Source organism: Chiloscyllium plagiosum, unplaced genomic scaffold (genome assembly GCF_037043375.1).
Source record: "Chiloscyllium plagiosum isolate Xiang-an unplaced genomic scaffold, Cpla_swu_hap1 HiC_scaffold_45, whole genome shotgun sequence".
NCBI classification, from domain to species: Eukaryota; Metazoa; Chordata; class Chondrichthyes; order Orectolobiformes; family Hemiscylliidae; genus Chiloscyllium; species Chiloscyllium plagiosum.
In genome coordinates, this window is record NW_028270183.1 from 25,200,711 (window position 1) to 25,220,071 (window position 19,361).

At 43.8% G+C, this 19,361-nt stretch overlaps 1 protein-coding gene across 2 annotated transcripts in view; it reads left to right on the top strand.

Annotated features, from left to right (window-relative positions):
* Positions 1-18,387, top strand: part of map2k7 (mitogen-activated protein kinase kinase 7) — a 92,624-nt gene extending 74,237 nt beyond the window's left edge. For both annotated transcript variants that reach the window (XM_087983094.1, XM_087983095.1), the window contains 4 exons: positions 256-336; positions 9,814-9,956; positions 15,325-15,370; positions 17,822-18,387. In XM_087983094.1, coding sequence (XP_087839220.1) covers positions 256-336; positions 9,814-9,956; positions 15,325-15,370; positions 17,822-17,959 — 408 coding nt within the window. In that variant the 3' untranslated portion in view covers positions 17,960-18,387. The remainder of the gene's footprint in view (positions 1-255; positions 337-9,813; positions 9,957-15,324; positions 15,371-17,821) is intronic.
* Positions 18,388-19,361: the final 974 nt, after the last annotated feature.

Below are 19,361 nucleotides of genomic sequence, written 5' to 3' on the forward strand. Positions count from 1 at the left end.
TCTGGTGCAGAGAGGGAGATATTCTATAAAGTACTGATGATTTCTCATAGTCACATGTATACCTACACATTACCAACATTCTGGGGACAGGCATGTCATAAGCTGGAGTGGAGAATCTAACCATTATTAGAACAAGTACCAGATCAAGGTGAGGACGGGCATGGACTTTGCACACAGCAACTTCATAGTGAGGGCATGCAACATATCACCATCCAGAGGACTATCCCTTCACACTTATTGACTTTTTATTGACAGCCTGAACGGATAGATCCCCCGGATCCCACCAAACCTGACTATGATATCAGAGCGGATGTATGGAGCCTTGGCATTTCACTGGTAAGCAAAGAGCTTTTAGTGCTTAAACATCTTTGGGAAAGCAAACTCCTCCTCAGATAGTAATACTGAGATTCCCACTGTAACAGTGGTGTCCAGGTGCACTCACTGATGCCCACGTTAATGCCATCCATCCTCGATGATGGAAGAGTCCAATACATCAGTGGAAAACATTAAACAGAAGCACACACAGAAACCTTCAGCCAAACGTGCAGAGTGGATAATCCATCTCGGCATCACCGATTTTAACCAATTCAATCCACTCATGAGATCAAGAAATGGTTAGATGCACTGGACATTGCAAAGGCAATGGGCCCTGACAACATTCTGGCAAAGGTACTGAAGACTTGTGCTCCAGAACTTGCCGTACCCCTAGCCAAGCTGTTCCACCACAGTTACAACACTGGCATCTACCTGATAATAATGAAAATTGACCAGGCATGTCCTGGTCAATTACTACCACATCAGTCTACTCTTGATCATCAGTTAAGTGATGGGGATGTCATTCCTGCTGACCTCATTACAGCCTTGGTTCAAACATGGTCAAAAGAGGTATGGTCTCGAGGTGGAGTGTGATTGTTAGCCTGTGACATCAAAGCTGCATTTGACTGTGCGTGGCATTCGAGGAGCCCTGGCAAAACTGGAATCATCAGGAATTAGAGGCAAACCCTCTGCTGGTTAGACTCATAATGGCACTTAGGAAAATGGTGTGGTTGGTGCAGGTCAGTCATCTCAGCTCCAGGATCTCCCTGCAGGAGTTCCTCGGAGTAGTGAGGAGGCCCAACCATCTCCTTCCATCATTAGGTCAGGAGTAGAGCTGTTCTCCAATGATAGCACAGGGTTCAGTACCATTTGCGACTCCTCAGATACTGAAGCAGTCCGTGGTTAAATGCAACAAGATCTGGACAATATCCAGGCTTAGGCAGACAACTTCCAAATAATGTCACGAAGACACAAATGCCAGGCACTGACCACCTCTAATAAGAAACAATATAATCACTGCACCTTAACATTCAATGGTGTTACCATCAGCATCCCCCACGGTCAATATCCTGACACTGGTATTGACCAGTAACTAAGCATCAGCCACCATATAAGCAAGAGCAGGTCAGAGGCTAGGAATACTGCAATGTGGAACTCACGTCCTGGCTCCCCAAAGCTTGTCTACTATCCAAAGGGAAAAGTCAGGAGTGTGATGGAATACTTCACACCAGCCTGGGTGAACAGCTCCAACAAGAGGCTTGCCATCATCCAGGGCAGATTAGTCCACTTGATTGGTGCAACATCCGCAAACATCTCCTCCCTCAGCAGCAGTGTGTACGATCACTGCAAACGTTCACCTGAGATCCGCAACACCTTCCAGACCCCTGACCCCTTCCTGACCCCCAACCCCTTCCATAACGATAGGCAACGGAAGCCATGACCTGCAAGTAACACACCGTACTCACTTGAAAACATATCACCATTCCGTCTGTGTCGTTGGGTCAGAATCATGGAATTCTATCCCTAATGTCATTGTGTGTCTACCTACCGCATGTGGACGGAAGCGGTTCATCCCCACCTTCTCAAGCACACCTAGGAATAGGCAATAACTGCTGGCCACCACTGAGGGCCAGGTTCTACAAATCAATATAAAATATTGTGTAAAGGTGAGGTCAAACATCTCACTCACTGCAGGGACACTGTTGCTATTGTTGTTGTCATTGACTGTAGTGACAGTCACCAACTCTCACAGACACGATGATGCATTGTCACTAATCTTCTCCCTGAAACACACATGACACAGTGATACACAGTCACTAATGTTCACCCTAAACACACTGACACAGTGATACACAGTCACTAATGTTCTCCCGAAACACACTGACACATTGATACACAGTCACTAATGTTCACCCTAAACACACTGACACAGTGACACACAGTCACTAATGTTCACCCTAAACACACTGACAGTGATACACAGTTACTAATGTTCTCCCGAAACACACTGACACATTGATACACAATCACTAATGTTCACCCTAAACACACTGACACAGTGATACACAGTCACTAATGCTCTCCCTAAACACACTGACACAGTGATACACAGTAACTAATGTTCTCCCTAAACACACTGACACAGTGATACACAGTCACTAATGTTCACCCTAAACACACTGACACAGTGATACACAGTCACTAATGTTCACCCGAAACACACTGACACACAGTCACTAATGTTCACCCTAAACACACTGACACAGTGATACACAGTCACTCATGTTCACCCTAAACACACTGACACAGTGATACACAGTCACTAATGTTCACCCGAAACACACTGTCACAATGATACACAGTCACTAATGTTCACCCTAAACACACTGTCACAATGGTACACAGTCACTAATGTTCTCCCTAAACACACTGACACAGTGATACACAGTCACTAATGTTCTCCCTAAACACACTGACACAGTGATACACAGTCACTAATGTTCACCCTAAACACACTGACACAGTGATACACAGTCACTAATGTTCACCCTAGACACACTGACACAGTGATACACAGTCACTAATGTTCACCCTAAACACACTGACACAATGATACACAGTCACAAATGTTCACCCTAAACAGACTGACACAGTGATACACTCACTAATGTTCACCCTAAACACACTGTCACAATGATACACAGTCACTAATGTTCACCCTAAACACACTGTCACAATGGTACACAGTCACTAATGTTCTCCCCAAACACACCTACACAGTGATACACAGTCACTCATGTTTACCCTAAACACACTGACACAGTGATACACAGTCACTAATGCTCTCCCTAAACACACTGACACAGTGATACACAGTCACCAATGTTAACCCTAAACACACTGACACAGTGACACACAGTCACTAATGCTCTCCCTAAACACACTGACACAGTGATACACAGTCACTAATGTTCACCCTAAACACACTGACACAGTGATACACAGTCACTAATGCTCTCCCTAAACACACTGACACAGTGATACACAGTCACCAATGTTCACCCTGAACACACTGACACAGTGATACACAGTCACTAGTGTTCTCCCTGAACACACTGACACAGTGATACACAGTCACTAATGTTCACCCTAAACACACTGACACAATGATACACAGTCACTAATGTTCTCCCTAAACACACTGACACAGTGATACACAGTCACTAATGTTCACCCTAAACACACTTGACACGGTGATACAGTCACTAATGTTCTCCCTAAACACACTGACACAGTGGTACACAGTCACTAATGTTCTCCCTAAACACACTGAAACAATGATACACAGTCACTAATGTTCTCCCTAAACACACCTACACAGTGATACACAGTCACTCATGTTCACCCTAAACACACTGACACAGTGATACACAGTCACTAATGTTCACCGTAAACACACTGACACAGTGATACACAGTCACTAATGTAAACCCGAAACACACTGACACAGTGACACACAGTCACTAATACTATCCCTAACACACTGACACAGTGATACACAGTCAGTAATGTTCACCCTAAACACACTGACACAGTGATACACAGTCACTAATGTTCACCCTAAACACACTGACACAGTGATACATCGTCACTAATGTTCTCCCTGAACACACTGACACAGTGATAGACAGTCACTAATGCTCTCCCTAAACACACTGACACAGTGATACACAGTCACCAATGTTCACCCTGAACACACTGACACGGTGATACACAGTCACTAATGCTCTCCCTAAACACACTGACACAGTGATACACAGTCACTAATGTTCTCCCTGAACACACTGACACAGTGATACACAGTCACTAATGCTCTCCCTAAACACACTGACACAGCGATACACAGTCACTAATGTTCACCCTAAACACACTGACACAGTGATACACAGTCACTAATGTTCACCCTAAACACACTGACACAGTGATACACAGTCACTAATGTTCACCCTAAACACACTGACACAATGATACACAGTCACTAATGTTCTCCCTAAACACACTGACATACTGATACACAGTCACTAATGTTCACCCTAAACACACTGACACAGCGATACACAGTCACTAATGTTCACCCTAAACACACTGACACAGTGATACACAGTCACTAATGTTCACCCTAAACACACTGACACAGTGATACACAGTCACTAATGTTCTCCCTAAACACACTGACACAATGATACACAGTCACAAATGTTCACCCTAAACAGACTGACACAGTGATACACTCACTAATGTTCACCCTAAACACACTGTCACAATGATACACAGTCACTAATGTTCACCCTAAACACACCTACACAGTGATACACAGTCACTCATGTTTACCCTAAACACACTGACACAGTGATACACAGTCACTAATGCTCTCCCTAAACACACTGACACAGTGATACACAGTCACCAATGTTAACCCTAAACACACTGACACAGTGATACACAGTCACTAATGCTCTCCCTAAACACACTGACACAGTGATACACAGTCACTAATGTTCTCCCTAAACACACTGACACAGTGATACACAGTCACTAATGTTCACCCTAAACACACTGACACAGTGATACACAGTCACTAATGCTGTCCCTAAACACACTGACACAGTGATACACAGTCACTAATGTTCTCCCTAAACACACTGACACAGTGATACACAGTTACCAATGTTCACCCTCAACACACTGAAACAATGATACACAGTCACTAATGTTCTCCCTAAACACACCTACACAGTGATACACAGTCACTAATGTTCACCCTAAACACATGACTCAGTGATACGCAGTCACTAATGTTCACCGTAAACACACTGACACAGTGATACACAGTCACTAATGTTAACCCTAAACACACTGACACAGTGATACACAGTCACTAAAGATCACCCTAAACACACTGACACAGTGTTACCCAGTCACTAATGTTCTCCCTGAACACACTGACACAGTGATACACAGTCACTAATGCTCTCCCTAAACACACTGACACAGTGATACACAGTCACTAATGTTCACCCTAAACACACTGACACAATGATACACAGTCACTAATGTTCACCCTAAACACACTGACACAATGATACACAGTCACTAATGTTCACCCTAAACACACTGACACAATGATACACAGTCACTAATGTTCTCCCTAAACACACTGACACAGTGATACACAGTCACTAATGCTCTCTCTAAACATACTGACACAGTGATACACGGTCACTCATGTTCTCCCTAAACACACTGACACAGTGATACACAGTCACTAATGTTCTCCCTAAACACACTGAAACAATGATACACAGTCACTAATGTTCTCCCTAAACACACCTACACAGTGATACACAGTCACTAATGTTCACCCTAAACACACTGACACAGTGACACACAGTCACTAATGTTCATCCTAAACACACTGACACAGTGACACACAGTCACTAATGTTCATCCTAAACACACTGAAATAGTGATACACAGTCACTAATGTTCACCCTAAATACACTGACACAGTGACACACAGTCACTAATGTTCATCCTAAACACACTGACACAGTGATACACCGTCAGTAATGTTCTCCCTGAACACACTGACACAGTGATACACAGTCACTAATGCTCTCCCTAAACACACTGACACAGTGATACAGAGTCACCAATGTTCACCCTAAACACACTGACACAGTGATACACAGTCACTAATGTTCTCCCTAAACACACTGACACAGTGATACACAGTCACTAATGTTCACCCTGAACACACTGACACAGTGACACACAGTCACTAATACTATCCCTAACACACTGACACAGTGATACACAGTCACTAATGCTCTCCCTAAACACACTGACACAGTGATACACAGTCACTAATGCTCTCCCTAAACACACTGACATAGTGATACACAGTAACTAATGTTCTCCCTAAACACACTGACACAGTGATACACAGTCACTAATGTTCTCCCTGAACACACTGACACAGTGATACACAGTCACTAATGTTAACCCTAAACACACTGACACAATGATACACAGTCACTAATGTTCTCCCTAAACAGACTGACACAGTGATACACAGTCACTAATGTGCTCCCTAAACACACTGACACAGTGATACACAGTTACCAATGTTCACCCTGAACACACTGACACAGTGATACACAGTCACTAATGTTCACCCTTAACACACCTACACAGTGATACACAGTTACCAATGTTCACCCTGAACACACTGACACAGTGATACACCGTCACTAATATTCTCCCTGAACACACTGACACAGTGATACACAGTCACTAATGTTCTCCCTAAACACACTGTCACAGTGATACACAGTCACTAATGTTCACCCTGAACACACTGACACAGTGATACACAGTCACTAATGTTCTCCCTAAACACACTGACACAGTGATACACAGTCACTAATGTTCACCCTGAACACACTGACACAGTGATACACAGTCACTAATGTTCTCCCTAAACACACTGACATAGTCATTCATGTTCACACTAACCGTACTGACACAGTCACTCATGTTCACACTAACCGTACTGACACAGTCACTCATGTTCACACTAACCACACTGACACAGTCACTAATGTTCACACTAACCGCACTGACACAGTCACTCACGTTCACACTAACCACACTGACACAGTCACTAATATTCACACTAACCACTCTGACACAGACACTAATGTTCACGCTAACTGCACTGACACAGTCACTCATGTTCACGCTAACCGTACTGACACAGTCACTCATGTTCACACTAACCACACTGACACAGTCACTAATGTTCACACTAACCGCACTGACACAGTCACTCATGTTCACACTAACCGCACTGACACAGCCACTCATGTTCGCACTAACCGCAGTGACACAGTCACTCATGTTCACACTAAACACACTGACACAGTCACTCATGTTCACACTAACCGCACTGACACAGTCACTAATGTTCACGCTAACCACACTGATACAGTCACTTATGTTCCCGCTAACCGCACTGACACAGTCACTCATGTTCACACTAACCACACTTACACAGTCACTAATGTTCCCGCTAACCGCACTGACACAGTCACTCATGTTCACACTAACCACACTTACACAGTCACTAATGTTCACACTAACCGCGCTGACACAGTCACTAATGTTCACACTAACCGCGCTGACACAGTCACTCATGTTCACACTAACCGCATTGACACAGTCACTTATGTTCACACTAACCACACTGACACATTCACTAATGTTCACGCTGACCACAGTGACACAGACACTAATGTTCACACTGACCACACTGACACAGTCACTAACGTTCCCACCAACCACACTGACACAGTCACTAATGTTCACACTAACGACACTGACACAGTCACTAATGTTCACACTAACCACACTGACACAGTCACTCATGTTCACACTAACCACACTGACGCAGTCACTCATGTTCACGCTAACCGCACTGACACAGTCACTAACGTTCCCGCTAACCGCACTGACGTTCCCGCTAACCGCACTGACACAGTTACCCATGTTCACACTGACCGCACTGACACAGTCACTCATGTTCACACTAACAACACTGACACAGTCACTAATGTTCACACTAACCACAGTGACACAGACACTAATGTTCACGCTGACCATGCTGACACAGTCACTAATGTTCTCCCTAAACACACTGACATAGTCACTCATGTTCACACTAACCGTACTGACACAGTCACTCATGTTCACACTAACCACACTGACACAGTCACTAATGTTCACACTAACCACTCTGACACAGACACTAATGTTCACGCTAACTGCACTGACACAGTCACTCATGTTCACGCTAACCGCACTGACACAGTCACTCATGTTCACACTAACCACACTGACACAGTCACTAATGTTCACACTAACCGCACTGACACAGTCACTCACGTTCGCACTAACCGCACTGACACAGTCACTAATGTTCACACTAACCGCACTGACACAGTCACTCATGTTCGCACTAACCGCAGTGACACAGTCACTAATGTTCACACTAACCGCACTGACACAGTCACTCATGTTCACACTAACCGCACATACACAGTCACTCATGTTCGCACTAACCACAGTGACACATTCACTCATGTTCACACTAAACACACTGACACAGTCACTCATGTTCACACTAACCGCACTGACACAGTCACTAATGTTCACGCTAACCACACTGATACAGTCACTTATGTTCCCGCTAACCGCACTGACACAGTCACTCATGTTCACACTAACCACACTTACACAGTCACTAATGTTCCCGCTAACCGCACTGACACAGTCACTCATGTTCACATTAACCACACTGACACAGTCACTAATGTTCACGCTAACCACACTGACACAGTCACTAATGTTCTCACTGACCACACTCACACAGTCACTAATGTTCACACTGACCACACTGACACAGTCACTAATGTTCACACTAACCGCACTGACACAGTCACTAATGTTCGCACTAACCACACTGACACGGTCACTAATGTTCACGCTGACCACGCTGACACGGTCACTAATGTTCACACTAACCACACTGACACAGTCACTCATGTTCACACTAACCACACTGACACAGTCACTCATGTTTACGCTAACCGCACTGACACAGTCACTAACGTTCCCGCTAACCGCACTGACGTTCCCGCTAACCGCACTGACACAGTTACCCATGTTCACACTGACCGCACTGACACAGTCACTCATGTTCACACTAACAACACTGACACAGTCACTAATGTTCACACTAACCACAGTGACACAGACACTAATGTTCACGCTGACCATGCTGACACAGTCACTAATGTTCACACTAACCGCACTGACACAGTCACTCATGTTCACATTAACCACACTGACACAGTCACTAATGTTCACGCTAACCACACTGACACAGTCACTAATGTTCTCACTGACCACACTCACACAGTCACTAATGTTCACACTGACCACACTGACACAGTCACTAATGTTCACACTAACCGCACTGACACAGTCACTAATGTTCGCACTAACCACACTGACACGGTCACTAATGTTCACGCTGACCACGCTGACACGGTCACTAATGTCCCCACTAACCACACTGACACGGTCACTAATGTCCCCACTAACCACACTGACACGTTCACTAATGTCCCCACTAACCGCACTGACACAGTCACTAACGTTCCCACTAACTGCCCTGACATGGTCACTATTTGGCACTTGTCTTCGCTGTCACTATTTGCTTAGATCATCTTTGTACAGTTTAATTTGCATTTGAATTGTAATATTTTAAGTGTTGTAAGTCCTATTCCTGTGCTGCTGATTGAGCTGAGAGTTGAGACTTTGAATAAATTTCTGTGCCATTGGCCTGTAACCCAACACTCTGACTGTCGACAGGTTGAACTCGCCACGGGGCAGTTTCCATATAAAAACTGCAAAACGGACTTTGAGGTTTTAACAAAGGTGCTGCAGGAAGATCCTCCTCTGCTCCCTCAAAGTATGGGCTTCTCAATGGACTTTCAATCATTTGTAAAAGATTGGTGAGTAAAACATGGGGATAGTATCTGGTAGAAATATATCTCAAACAAATAATCGTTTGAATGATAATGTCTATTAAAAGAACTGAATGTTTCTATATATTTCCCTGATTCTAATGGAGTGAACCATGCCTATGTTTCAGTTAGCATAAGGAAAGGTCAAGTCACACAGTGTGAGAGGACCATAAGGTTGCTGCCTCTTTAGGAAGAGGAGTCTGTTGGCGTCTTCACGTAAAGGGCCATAACACCTCAGACGCTGGCTGAGGTGAAGAAAGCGTGTCTTTCCTGGTCATCTCAGCCAGTGCAGGGATTAAACCCACACTGTTAACAACATGCTGCATTGCAAACCTGCTGACCAGGCAACTGAGTTCACCAACCCCCAGAGCAGTGGGCCTTCGTACGTAAAAGAGGAAGCAAAGTCTCAAAGTATATAGAACATAGAACAATACAGCGCAGAACAGGCCCTTCGACCCTCGATGTTGCGCCGATTTGTGAACTATTCTCAGCTCGTCCCCCTACACTATCCCAAAATCATCCATATGCTTTTCTAAGGATTGTTTAAATCTCCCTAATGTGGCTGAGTTAACTACATTAGCAGGTAGGATGTTCCACGCCCTTACCACTCTATGAGTAAAGAACCTGCCTCTGACATCTGTCTTAAATCTATCACCCTTCAATTTGTAGTTATGCCCTCTCGTACAAGCTGACATCATCATCCTAGGAAAAAGACTTTCACTATCTACCCTATCTAATCCTCTGATCATCTTGTATGTCTCTATCAAATCCCCTCTTAGCCTTCTTCTTACCAATGAGAACAGACCCAAGTCTCTCAGCCTTTCCTCATAAGACCTTCCCTCCAGACCAGGCAACATCCTGATAAATCTCCTCTGCACCTTTTCCAATGCTTCCGCATCCTTCCTGAAATATGGGGACCAGAACTGTACACAATATTCCAAGTGCGGCTGCACTAGTGTTTCGTATATTTGCAGCATGATATTGCGGCTCCGGAACTCAATCCCTCTACGAATGAAACCTAACACACCATATGTCGCCTTAACAGCACTATTAACTGGGTGGCAACTTTCAGGGATCTATGTACATGAACTCCAAGATCCCTCTGCACATCCACACGACCAAAAATCTTTCCATTGACGCAGTACTCTGCCTTCCTGTTATTCTTCCCAAAGTGCATCACCTCACATTTAGCTGCACTGAAGTAGTTTACAGCTAATTAATTACTTTGTAGTGTAGTCTCCTTTATAGTCATGGGAGTATATTTTGCATGCTGCAAATTCCCTCAGATCGCAATGTGGTACTTGGTCATCAGATGTTAACCTAGATCTGAAACTGAAAAGATGCGCACTTCCTCAAGCTGGAGTTGAACCAGTCATCAAAGATTTCGAGGGTGAGCTCTGGTGTACTGTGTTGTTTTTGTAGCCCAAACAATGTACCAGAGTAATCTGGGTGCTTTGTCAGTGGAAATTGGAAGCAGAGAGCCTATAACGATGGGCTGAGTTCATTTTCAAATAATCAGCTGCCATCTCTCCTTTTTTGGGAAGGTGTGTCGTCAATGCAGAGGCTGGAACATTGACAGAAACCAGTGCAAGGCCTACAGTGGCTATTTCTTTGGAAGTACTAGTTTAGGAAAAGTTCTTTCTTTGAGAACCTCACGTCATACTTTGTCAATGACCTCAACTTCAAAACCCTCATTGTTTATTGCTCCCTCCTGACGTTCTCCTTGAGATAACTTCTATCCTTCCCTCACTCAGCCACAGTACTCAATGAATCCTCATCCATCACAGTTTCTGTCTCCTTTCAATTTCATCTGCTCTCTGAATTTACAGCCGCCTTGTCCTACCAAAACCTCTTCCTCCCCCAAATCGCATCCTTCCATATTTCCCTCTGCACAAAGTCTTCTCCAAAGTCCCTTACTACTCTCTTTTTGAGCTTGCTTGCTCAGCCACTCCTTGAACTCTATCGTGTTTACTGCCTTGCAAAACCTTCACCATCTCCCACCTCAGTGCCACTGTTGTGATCCCGTCTTCACATCCAACCCCGAAGGGCCACAGAGGTAAGTATATCATACTGCTGGAAACGTTTGTCATTGTCTTTCCTTCAAAGCTGAAGTATGATGAGGAAGGCACGGCAAAATAGCCGATATTGTCGAAACTAGTGCTGCGTGTTTGTTCCTGAGGTTCACTTGCTCGGATCTTTCTCACTGAAGATTTCACTCAAAGAGGTTTGTTTCACCAGAAGTGCACAAAGCCCTGCTACAGGATTTTTAAAAAAACTATTGTTGTAGAGTTCTCTCTTTGTTCCCTGGACTGCGACAAATATCGTTAAAAATGAGAAACACTGTCGATGTAGTGGCTCGGGTGGACAGTAAGCTGGAATGGATAGTAAGAGTAAGGATGTCTCAAAAAGGCCTGACAACTTATTCCTTAGTAATCTGATTGTGCGTTTTAATAAAAATGGTTTCCACATAGTCTGTAACAATAAAGATGTATTTATGATTACAGAAATTGTTTGTCACACTGACCTTCCTGGATATTCTAGCAGCGAGTATATTGGTTAATTGGCCCAGTAGCTGAACCCAGCAGTTCTGTCGACCTTTTATTCTGCCTTGAACATTGCCTAAGGACTGTTTCAAGATAGTGTTCTGGATTGTATTGGACTTAGTTATCATATGACATTGAAATTGTCATGTTTGAGTGAGGGATCTAATTGGTTTAAAACCCCATTTTGGGGCGGCACGGTGGCTCAGTGGTTAGCACTGCTGCCTCACAGCACCAGGGACCCAGGTTCGATTCCAGCCTCGGGCGACTGTCTGTGTGGAGTTTGTACATTCTCCCTGCGTCTGTGTGGGTTTCCTCCGGGTGCTCTGGTTTCCTCCCACAATCCAAAGGTGTGCAGGTTAGTGTGAATTGGCCATGGGAAATTGCCCGTAGTGTTAGGTACATTAGTCAGAGGGAGGTGGGTCTGCGTGGGATACTCTTTGGAGGGTCGGTGTGGACTTGTGGGTCTGAAGGGCCTGTTTCCACACTGTAGGGAACCTAATCTAATCTAATCTCAAATTCTGATTTGCTGGAGGTTCACTGAATGTGTATGAGAAAAGTAGATCTCATTTACCATGGTTACTTACTAAAGCTTGTAAGTGCTAGAGAAGCTTTGGCAGATTTCTAGATACGTTCACCATGTGTCTTTGCAATGAAGAGCCCTCTTCGTTTGTTTTAGTGGCTTGGTTTCCCATCTACATTGAAAGTCCCCTTGATTGTACAATATGTCAGAATAACACAACAGGAAACTGGGACACTGGCAGTTAGTGCAAGGCTAATATATCCAACAGAGGACTCAGTGAGTAGTTGCATTACCACATAATGCTATTAAGTCTAAATGTTCCACTAAGTGAAATACAAAATTGCTATTAAAAGAAACATGCTGTCAATTCTTCATTGTGAGGGCAGAATTGCAAAAATACCAAGATGTTTGAAAGGCACTCCCTTTCCTCAATGTGCTGGTTAGGAAGTCCATTAGTGGGTTCTCTGCTACAGGCTGCGGTAAACCCACCTTGACTAGTCTTGGACCTGTATGAATGTCAAATGCAGCCTGAGGCATGTAATCAGTGTGCAAGCTTGGAAGCTGTCCGTGTGGGATAGTGGCTGATCCAATCAGATCATTTTTATTAGATCAGTTATACAGGTGGTTTGTGGAGAGTTCCAGCAGAGTTCCACAGGCCTCAGTCCTGGGTCATTGTTATTTGTCACTTATATAAATGATTTGGATGAGAATATAGCAGGTACCAAAATTGATGGCACAGTGGGCAGTGAAGAAGGCTATCTAAGATTACCGAGGGATCATGATCAATTAGGTCAGTGGGCGGAGGAGTGGCAGATGGAGGTTCATTTGGATAAGTGAGAAGTGTGGTATTTTGGTAAACCAAACAAGGGCAAGACTTACACAATTAATGATAGGGCCCTGGGTAGTGTTATAGAGCAGAGAGACCGAGGGGTTCAGGTACATCATTCTATGAAATTCGACAAGTTAGTTAAGCTGATTAGAGTTCTTGCCTTCATTGCTCACACCTTTGAGTATAGCAGGTGAGATAGCCTGGTCATCCTGTTATAGGAAGGACATTATTAAACTGGACAGGATTCAGAAAAGATTTACCATGATGGGGCTGGGAATGAAGAGTTTGAGTTATAATTATCGGCTCGGACTTTTCATTGCAGCATAGAAGATTGAGGAGTGACCTTATAGAGGTTTATAAAATCACGAGGGATGCAGATAAGGTGAATAGCAAAGATATTTTCCCTTAGGTTGGGGAGTTCAAAACTAGGGGGCATATTTTTAAGGTGAGAGGAGAAAGATTTGAAAAGCACATATGAGAGGCAACTTGTGTTTTACACAGACAGTGGCTCATGTGTGGAATGAGCTGCCTGATGAAGTGGTGGATGCTGGTCCAGTTACAGCACTGAATCGTAGAGACCCTTTAGCCCAAACTAGTCCATGCCGACCACAATGATATGTCAATCAGTTTATGAACAAGAATGGTTCAGAGAGATATGTGCCAGGCACCGGGCTTGGTTTGGGAACATCATCTGTGTGGACTGGTTGCACTGAAGGGTCTGTTTCCATTCTGTATGGCTGTTTGCAAATTCACGAACGAGCCTAAGGCCACACATACAGCTGTGAAAAGCTCTCAGACTACCCGGGAAAGGTAACAGCCACTTCTCACTGCTGCTGTGCAGGAATAAGGTGGGAGGTATTCTCCACTAGCACGGTGCTGCTGTCAAACCCAAAAACAAGGGCCAATATAACAATGGGTATGTCGACGGTGTGTACCAGTAACTGGTGGACTGTATCCAACAGCACATCTCTTTGTCTGTCTTTGAGGATGCACTGCTGTCCCAACATTCAACAAAGCAAAACTCCTCTTCCTGGTTCGTCTCCTTCAGCCCGAACTCACTTTCGCAAACTAAAGAGCAGAATACTGCAAATATTGTGATCTAAAGCTAACACAGTAAAGACTGCAAATACTCCACAGGTCAGGCACTAAGGGCACAGCCACAAAATGAGTTCACCTTTTTTTAGGTCAGTGACCTCAGACCTGTTTGACATAATTGCACATTTTTCCACTCTGACATATTGCTGCCAAGATATCCTGAGGTCACCAGCACCTGGGCATCTGTTCCCTTTGACCAAGCCCACCAGGAGTACGTTCAGCAGGAGAGCATTTCCATTCCAACAGACCAAGACTCACCCCAATCTTTGCAGGATTTGGATTTGCCCGGGCATAAGGGCTCAGCAGCATGAATTGTGTGTTTAATTTTAAATTATCTTCTGACATACCTCTCTTTTCTTCTCCTATTAGCCTTACAAAGGATCACAGGAAGAGACCAAAATACAATAAGTTGCTTGTAAGTACTCTGTGTTATAGTTGAATAAGGACTGCTGGTGTTTAATTAAAGCTGCCCAAGTGTCCCTTTCCCACCACTTGTTTGTGATGGGAAATATTCTGGATTGAATTGAGATTGATCCAGCTCCAAACACTCAGTGTACAAGGTTAAGGGGAAATGGTGAGCAGTAAGTGCCCTTTGATTAGTTCTGCATTTTAACAGCCACAGTTTGCCCAATTTGCTTGTTTCCACTCTAACAAGGGAAGGAATACCATTTGTTCCGATTCTGGATACTATGGTCATCGAAGTGGGTCACATTTCTGCGATCTCAGTGTAACTAACTTAGGTGTAAGGGTGGGTTTTAAAAAATACAAAGACATGGATGTTTAATGAGGAAGAAGGTGAAAGACCACGTTTCCTGCATTCAACAAAACATTGGTAGTGAGCGACTAGATATTTAAAAAGGAGGAGGAGGAGGAGGAGAGGATACAAACAGAATATGTTCCAAGAAGGTGGGGGGAAAAGTGGTGCTGTCAGCTAGAAACCTCTGGCTGAATGATTTGGGCATATTCGAAATTTTTAAAAATGCATTCTCAGAGCTATTAATTTAGAAAGTTAGAACAGATGTATGGAAAAGAGGAAAACTGAAGTTGAAAGACGATGCGAATACAAGAGAAAAACAGTTAAAACATAAAAGACAGTATTTTTGTAGGCATTCTGACTGGGAGAGGATATTCAGTGTTGTTGGGTCACTATGAGAGTCCATATGTAAGAAGGGCAGGTTTATTAAGTAATGAACTTGCTGAATTTTCAAGGTAGATTTTGAGGTTGTATAACCCCCAGTGATGAGAGTAAAATGGATAGTGAAAATTATTATTTTCAGGCTGGAGAATGGGTCCAGCTGGGGAGCTGCTTTGTGAGCTGGAACAGACACAATGGGTCAAATGGCCTCCTTCTGGACTGTAATTTCTATGATATAGTAAAAGAAATGTTACTTAGAGAACTCACTGAAATGTAAGGACCTGATTGATCATCAGTGACCCCAGAGAAGCTCTGGGAACTTCTAAAACCTTAGTTTGGAATTGTTCGTTGTTCTATAATTGGGGAATTTTGCAAGAGGGATGGAGAGCAGGAAATGGAGTTTTTGTCTTTGCGTTCTCAAGCGTATGGTACATGAAGCCATTCCGTTTGTTGAGTGTGTGCCAGCTCTCTGTAGAGTAATTCATGAAGTCGCATTCCTTCATTCTCGTCCCGTAAGCCTGTAAAATTGTTTCCTTCACATGCCCATCCAACTTCCTCTGAAATCATTAATCATCTTGCTTCCCCCATCTTTGTGGCAGCAAACTCCAAGTCATTACCTGAGGCATGGATTTGGGCCCAAACTCCTTCCAGGTTGCACTTTGAAAATCCAGCCCAAATATCTGTCTACCTCAGCCACAAATGTACTGGTGTAAGAGTATCCACATCCCTCAGGGAATGAGAATTCCAGTGGTATCAACGCTGCCAGTGAAGAAATGTTCCCTCATTTCTGCCCAAAACTATTAACCATTGAGACCGTGTGTCCTGTATTTCAAGTTCCTCTAGCCAGGAATAACACAAAAACCTCTTAACATTACTCTTGTCAAGCCCCTTCAGAATCACGGATGTTAGGATGAGATTGCCTCTCAGTGTTCTAACCTCCAAAGGGTGTAGTCTCAATTTACTAAGCCCCTCACTCAGAGGCAGCTCTCTCAACCCAGGAGTTTTGCTATCAATGCATGTATATCTCACTCTGATTATAGAGTCCAAACCTACACACCTTACTCCAAGTGTGGTCTCAACAAAATCCTTACATACGTTGGAAGATTTTCTTATGCTTGTGCCTGAATTCCCCAACCTGCCATATGTTTCCTATTGCTCAATGTGCCTGTATATTAGCTTATTGTTGTCCTTGGATGAGTATGCTCACACCTCTCTGAACATCAGTGTTTAAAAGTTTCTCATTTTCCTCTTCTTCCGACCAAAGTGAATCGTCTCAACGTTTCATGCGTTAAGCTTCAATTGCCATCTGTTAACACTCTTAACCTGTCCTTATCTTTTTTACAATCTCTTGGTGTCCTCCTCACAACTTGCATTCCTACCTTGCTTAGTATCGCTAAACACGTTTCAGGTGGTGATTGAGAAAGAAAATGAGCTGTAAACAGGAGAATATTAGAAACAAATCTTTCGAGATGTCACTGAGATGAGATCTGAGCTTAAGGCAAACTGTGTTCTTGATTTCAGTGGTTCATGTTGCACGGATGCAAGATCTTGGTTGAACCACAAATGTGGTTTCATTCCCTCGGGCGAATAGAAGTGCAATGGGAGTTTTCCAGGGCTGTTATCCATGCTGGGCACTTGCATGAGTGAAGAAGTGTATGCTTTTGTGTATTCTCAGACTCCCTTTGCTACTTGCCTGGGTGACTTGAACAACCTCTTCTTGTATTGCTGCAGGAACACAATTTCATTAAACGTTACGAGACATTAGAAGTGGACGTGGCTTCGTGGTTTAAAGAAGTCATGGCAAAGACTGAATCTCCACGAACAAGCAGCATCCTCAGCCAGCAACACCTCCCCATCTTCTCCAGGTAGCCAGCAGAGCAACAAATGGACATGCAGGGGACAGGAGGGGGGAGTGGAACCGGCAAGTCACCGCCAACAGCCATGCCATCAAGACAAAGCTCCTGAGACCAATGAATTGTACTTAGCCTATCCATGGTCTTTCTGTCTAGTGTTGTGATCTTTTCAATTGACTCAGGAGAGTGTGGGTTGTTGTGCTTTGAAGAGCAAGGAAAGGTGGTACGTGCCACATCTTGGACTGAGGTTTAATCTCATTGCTACTGTGAAAAGCTGACGTGCTGCCCTTCCCCTTTAACCTCTCCTCACAGGATACATGGTCATTGCACGCTGCAGAGGAATTGCAACTTTATATAGTGTTTAAATATTACCGGGTTATGCACTGTGATCAAGGAAAGCAAAGGATTTTACCTAATTTATTAAATATGAAAGTTGAAAGTGGAGCTGATGTGAACTCTCGATGTATTAGTGTGCAGGCACCTGTGTTATTATGATAGTTTAGTGTGTTTCAAACGCATGAGAAACTGCTGCTTTATTTTATTTCAAACAATGACTTTTCAGCCTTTTTGGAAAGGGTTCATAACTGAGAGGCTCTTCTCAGTGAAAGTCTGGCAGAATATACCAAACCATTTTGCTTGGGTATTTTTTTCTTCTTGTTAGTTGTTTTGATGCAGTGTGTGATTGTGCACGCCCAGTGCCAACACTGGGGTTCGCTGACTGGGTTATAAATGTCAGACTATCAAACATTTCGGAAACAGCGTCCACGGGCAAATGAAGAGATTGGGTAAACTGTCAGCGCTGCTGCAGCCTCACATCGCCAATGTGCTGGCAATTTATATATTTTTTCCAAGCTCTGCATAGTTGATGCTGTGCGTACGGGTGCCAGTGTAATTTGGGTATTGTGCCAGTGTCTCCCAGTTGCCACTGGTTTGCCTCATGTTGCTGAAAGCAACCCAATGTCAAGCTCAGTGGGGGATTTGTTTTCTTTTAAAATCTGGGAGCAAATGGGGGAATGATTGTGAATCCTGATAAACCTCTGATTTCTCTGAACTTGTTTCTAACATACTCACTGCCAGGATGCACTACAGCTGATTATTTGTTTCCTTTTGGTTCCTAACTATTGCAGCTGTGGAGAATTTTAGTTAGGCCACATTTGGAATATTGTGTACAGTTCTGGTCGCCACACTACCAGAAGGATGTGAAGGCTTTGGAGAGGGTATAGAAACAGCATGTTGCCTGGTTTGGAGAGATTCGACAAACTTGGTTTGTTTTCACTTGAACATCAAAGGATGAGGGCCGACCTGATAGAAAACTATAGAATGGGGAGTCAGAATCTTTATCCCCAGGGAAGAAATGTCAATGACAGCGAGGCGTTGTTTGAAGTTAAAAGGGGTAAGTTTAAAGGAGATGTGAAAGG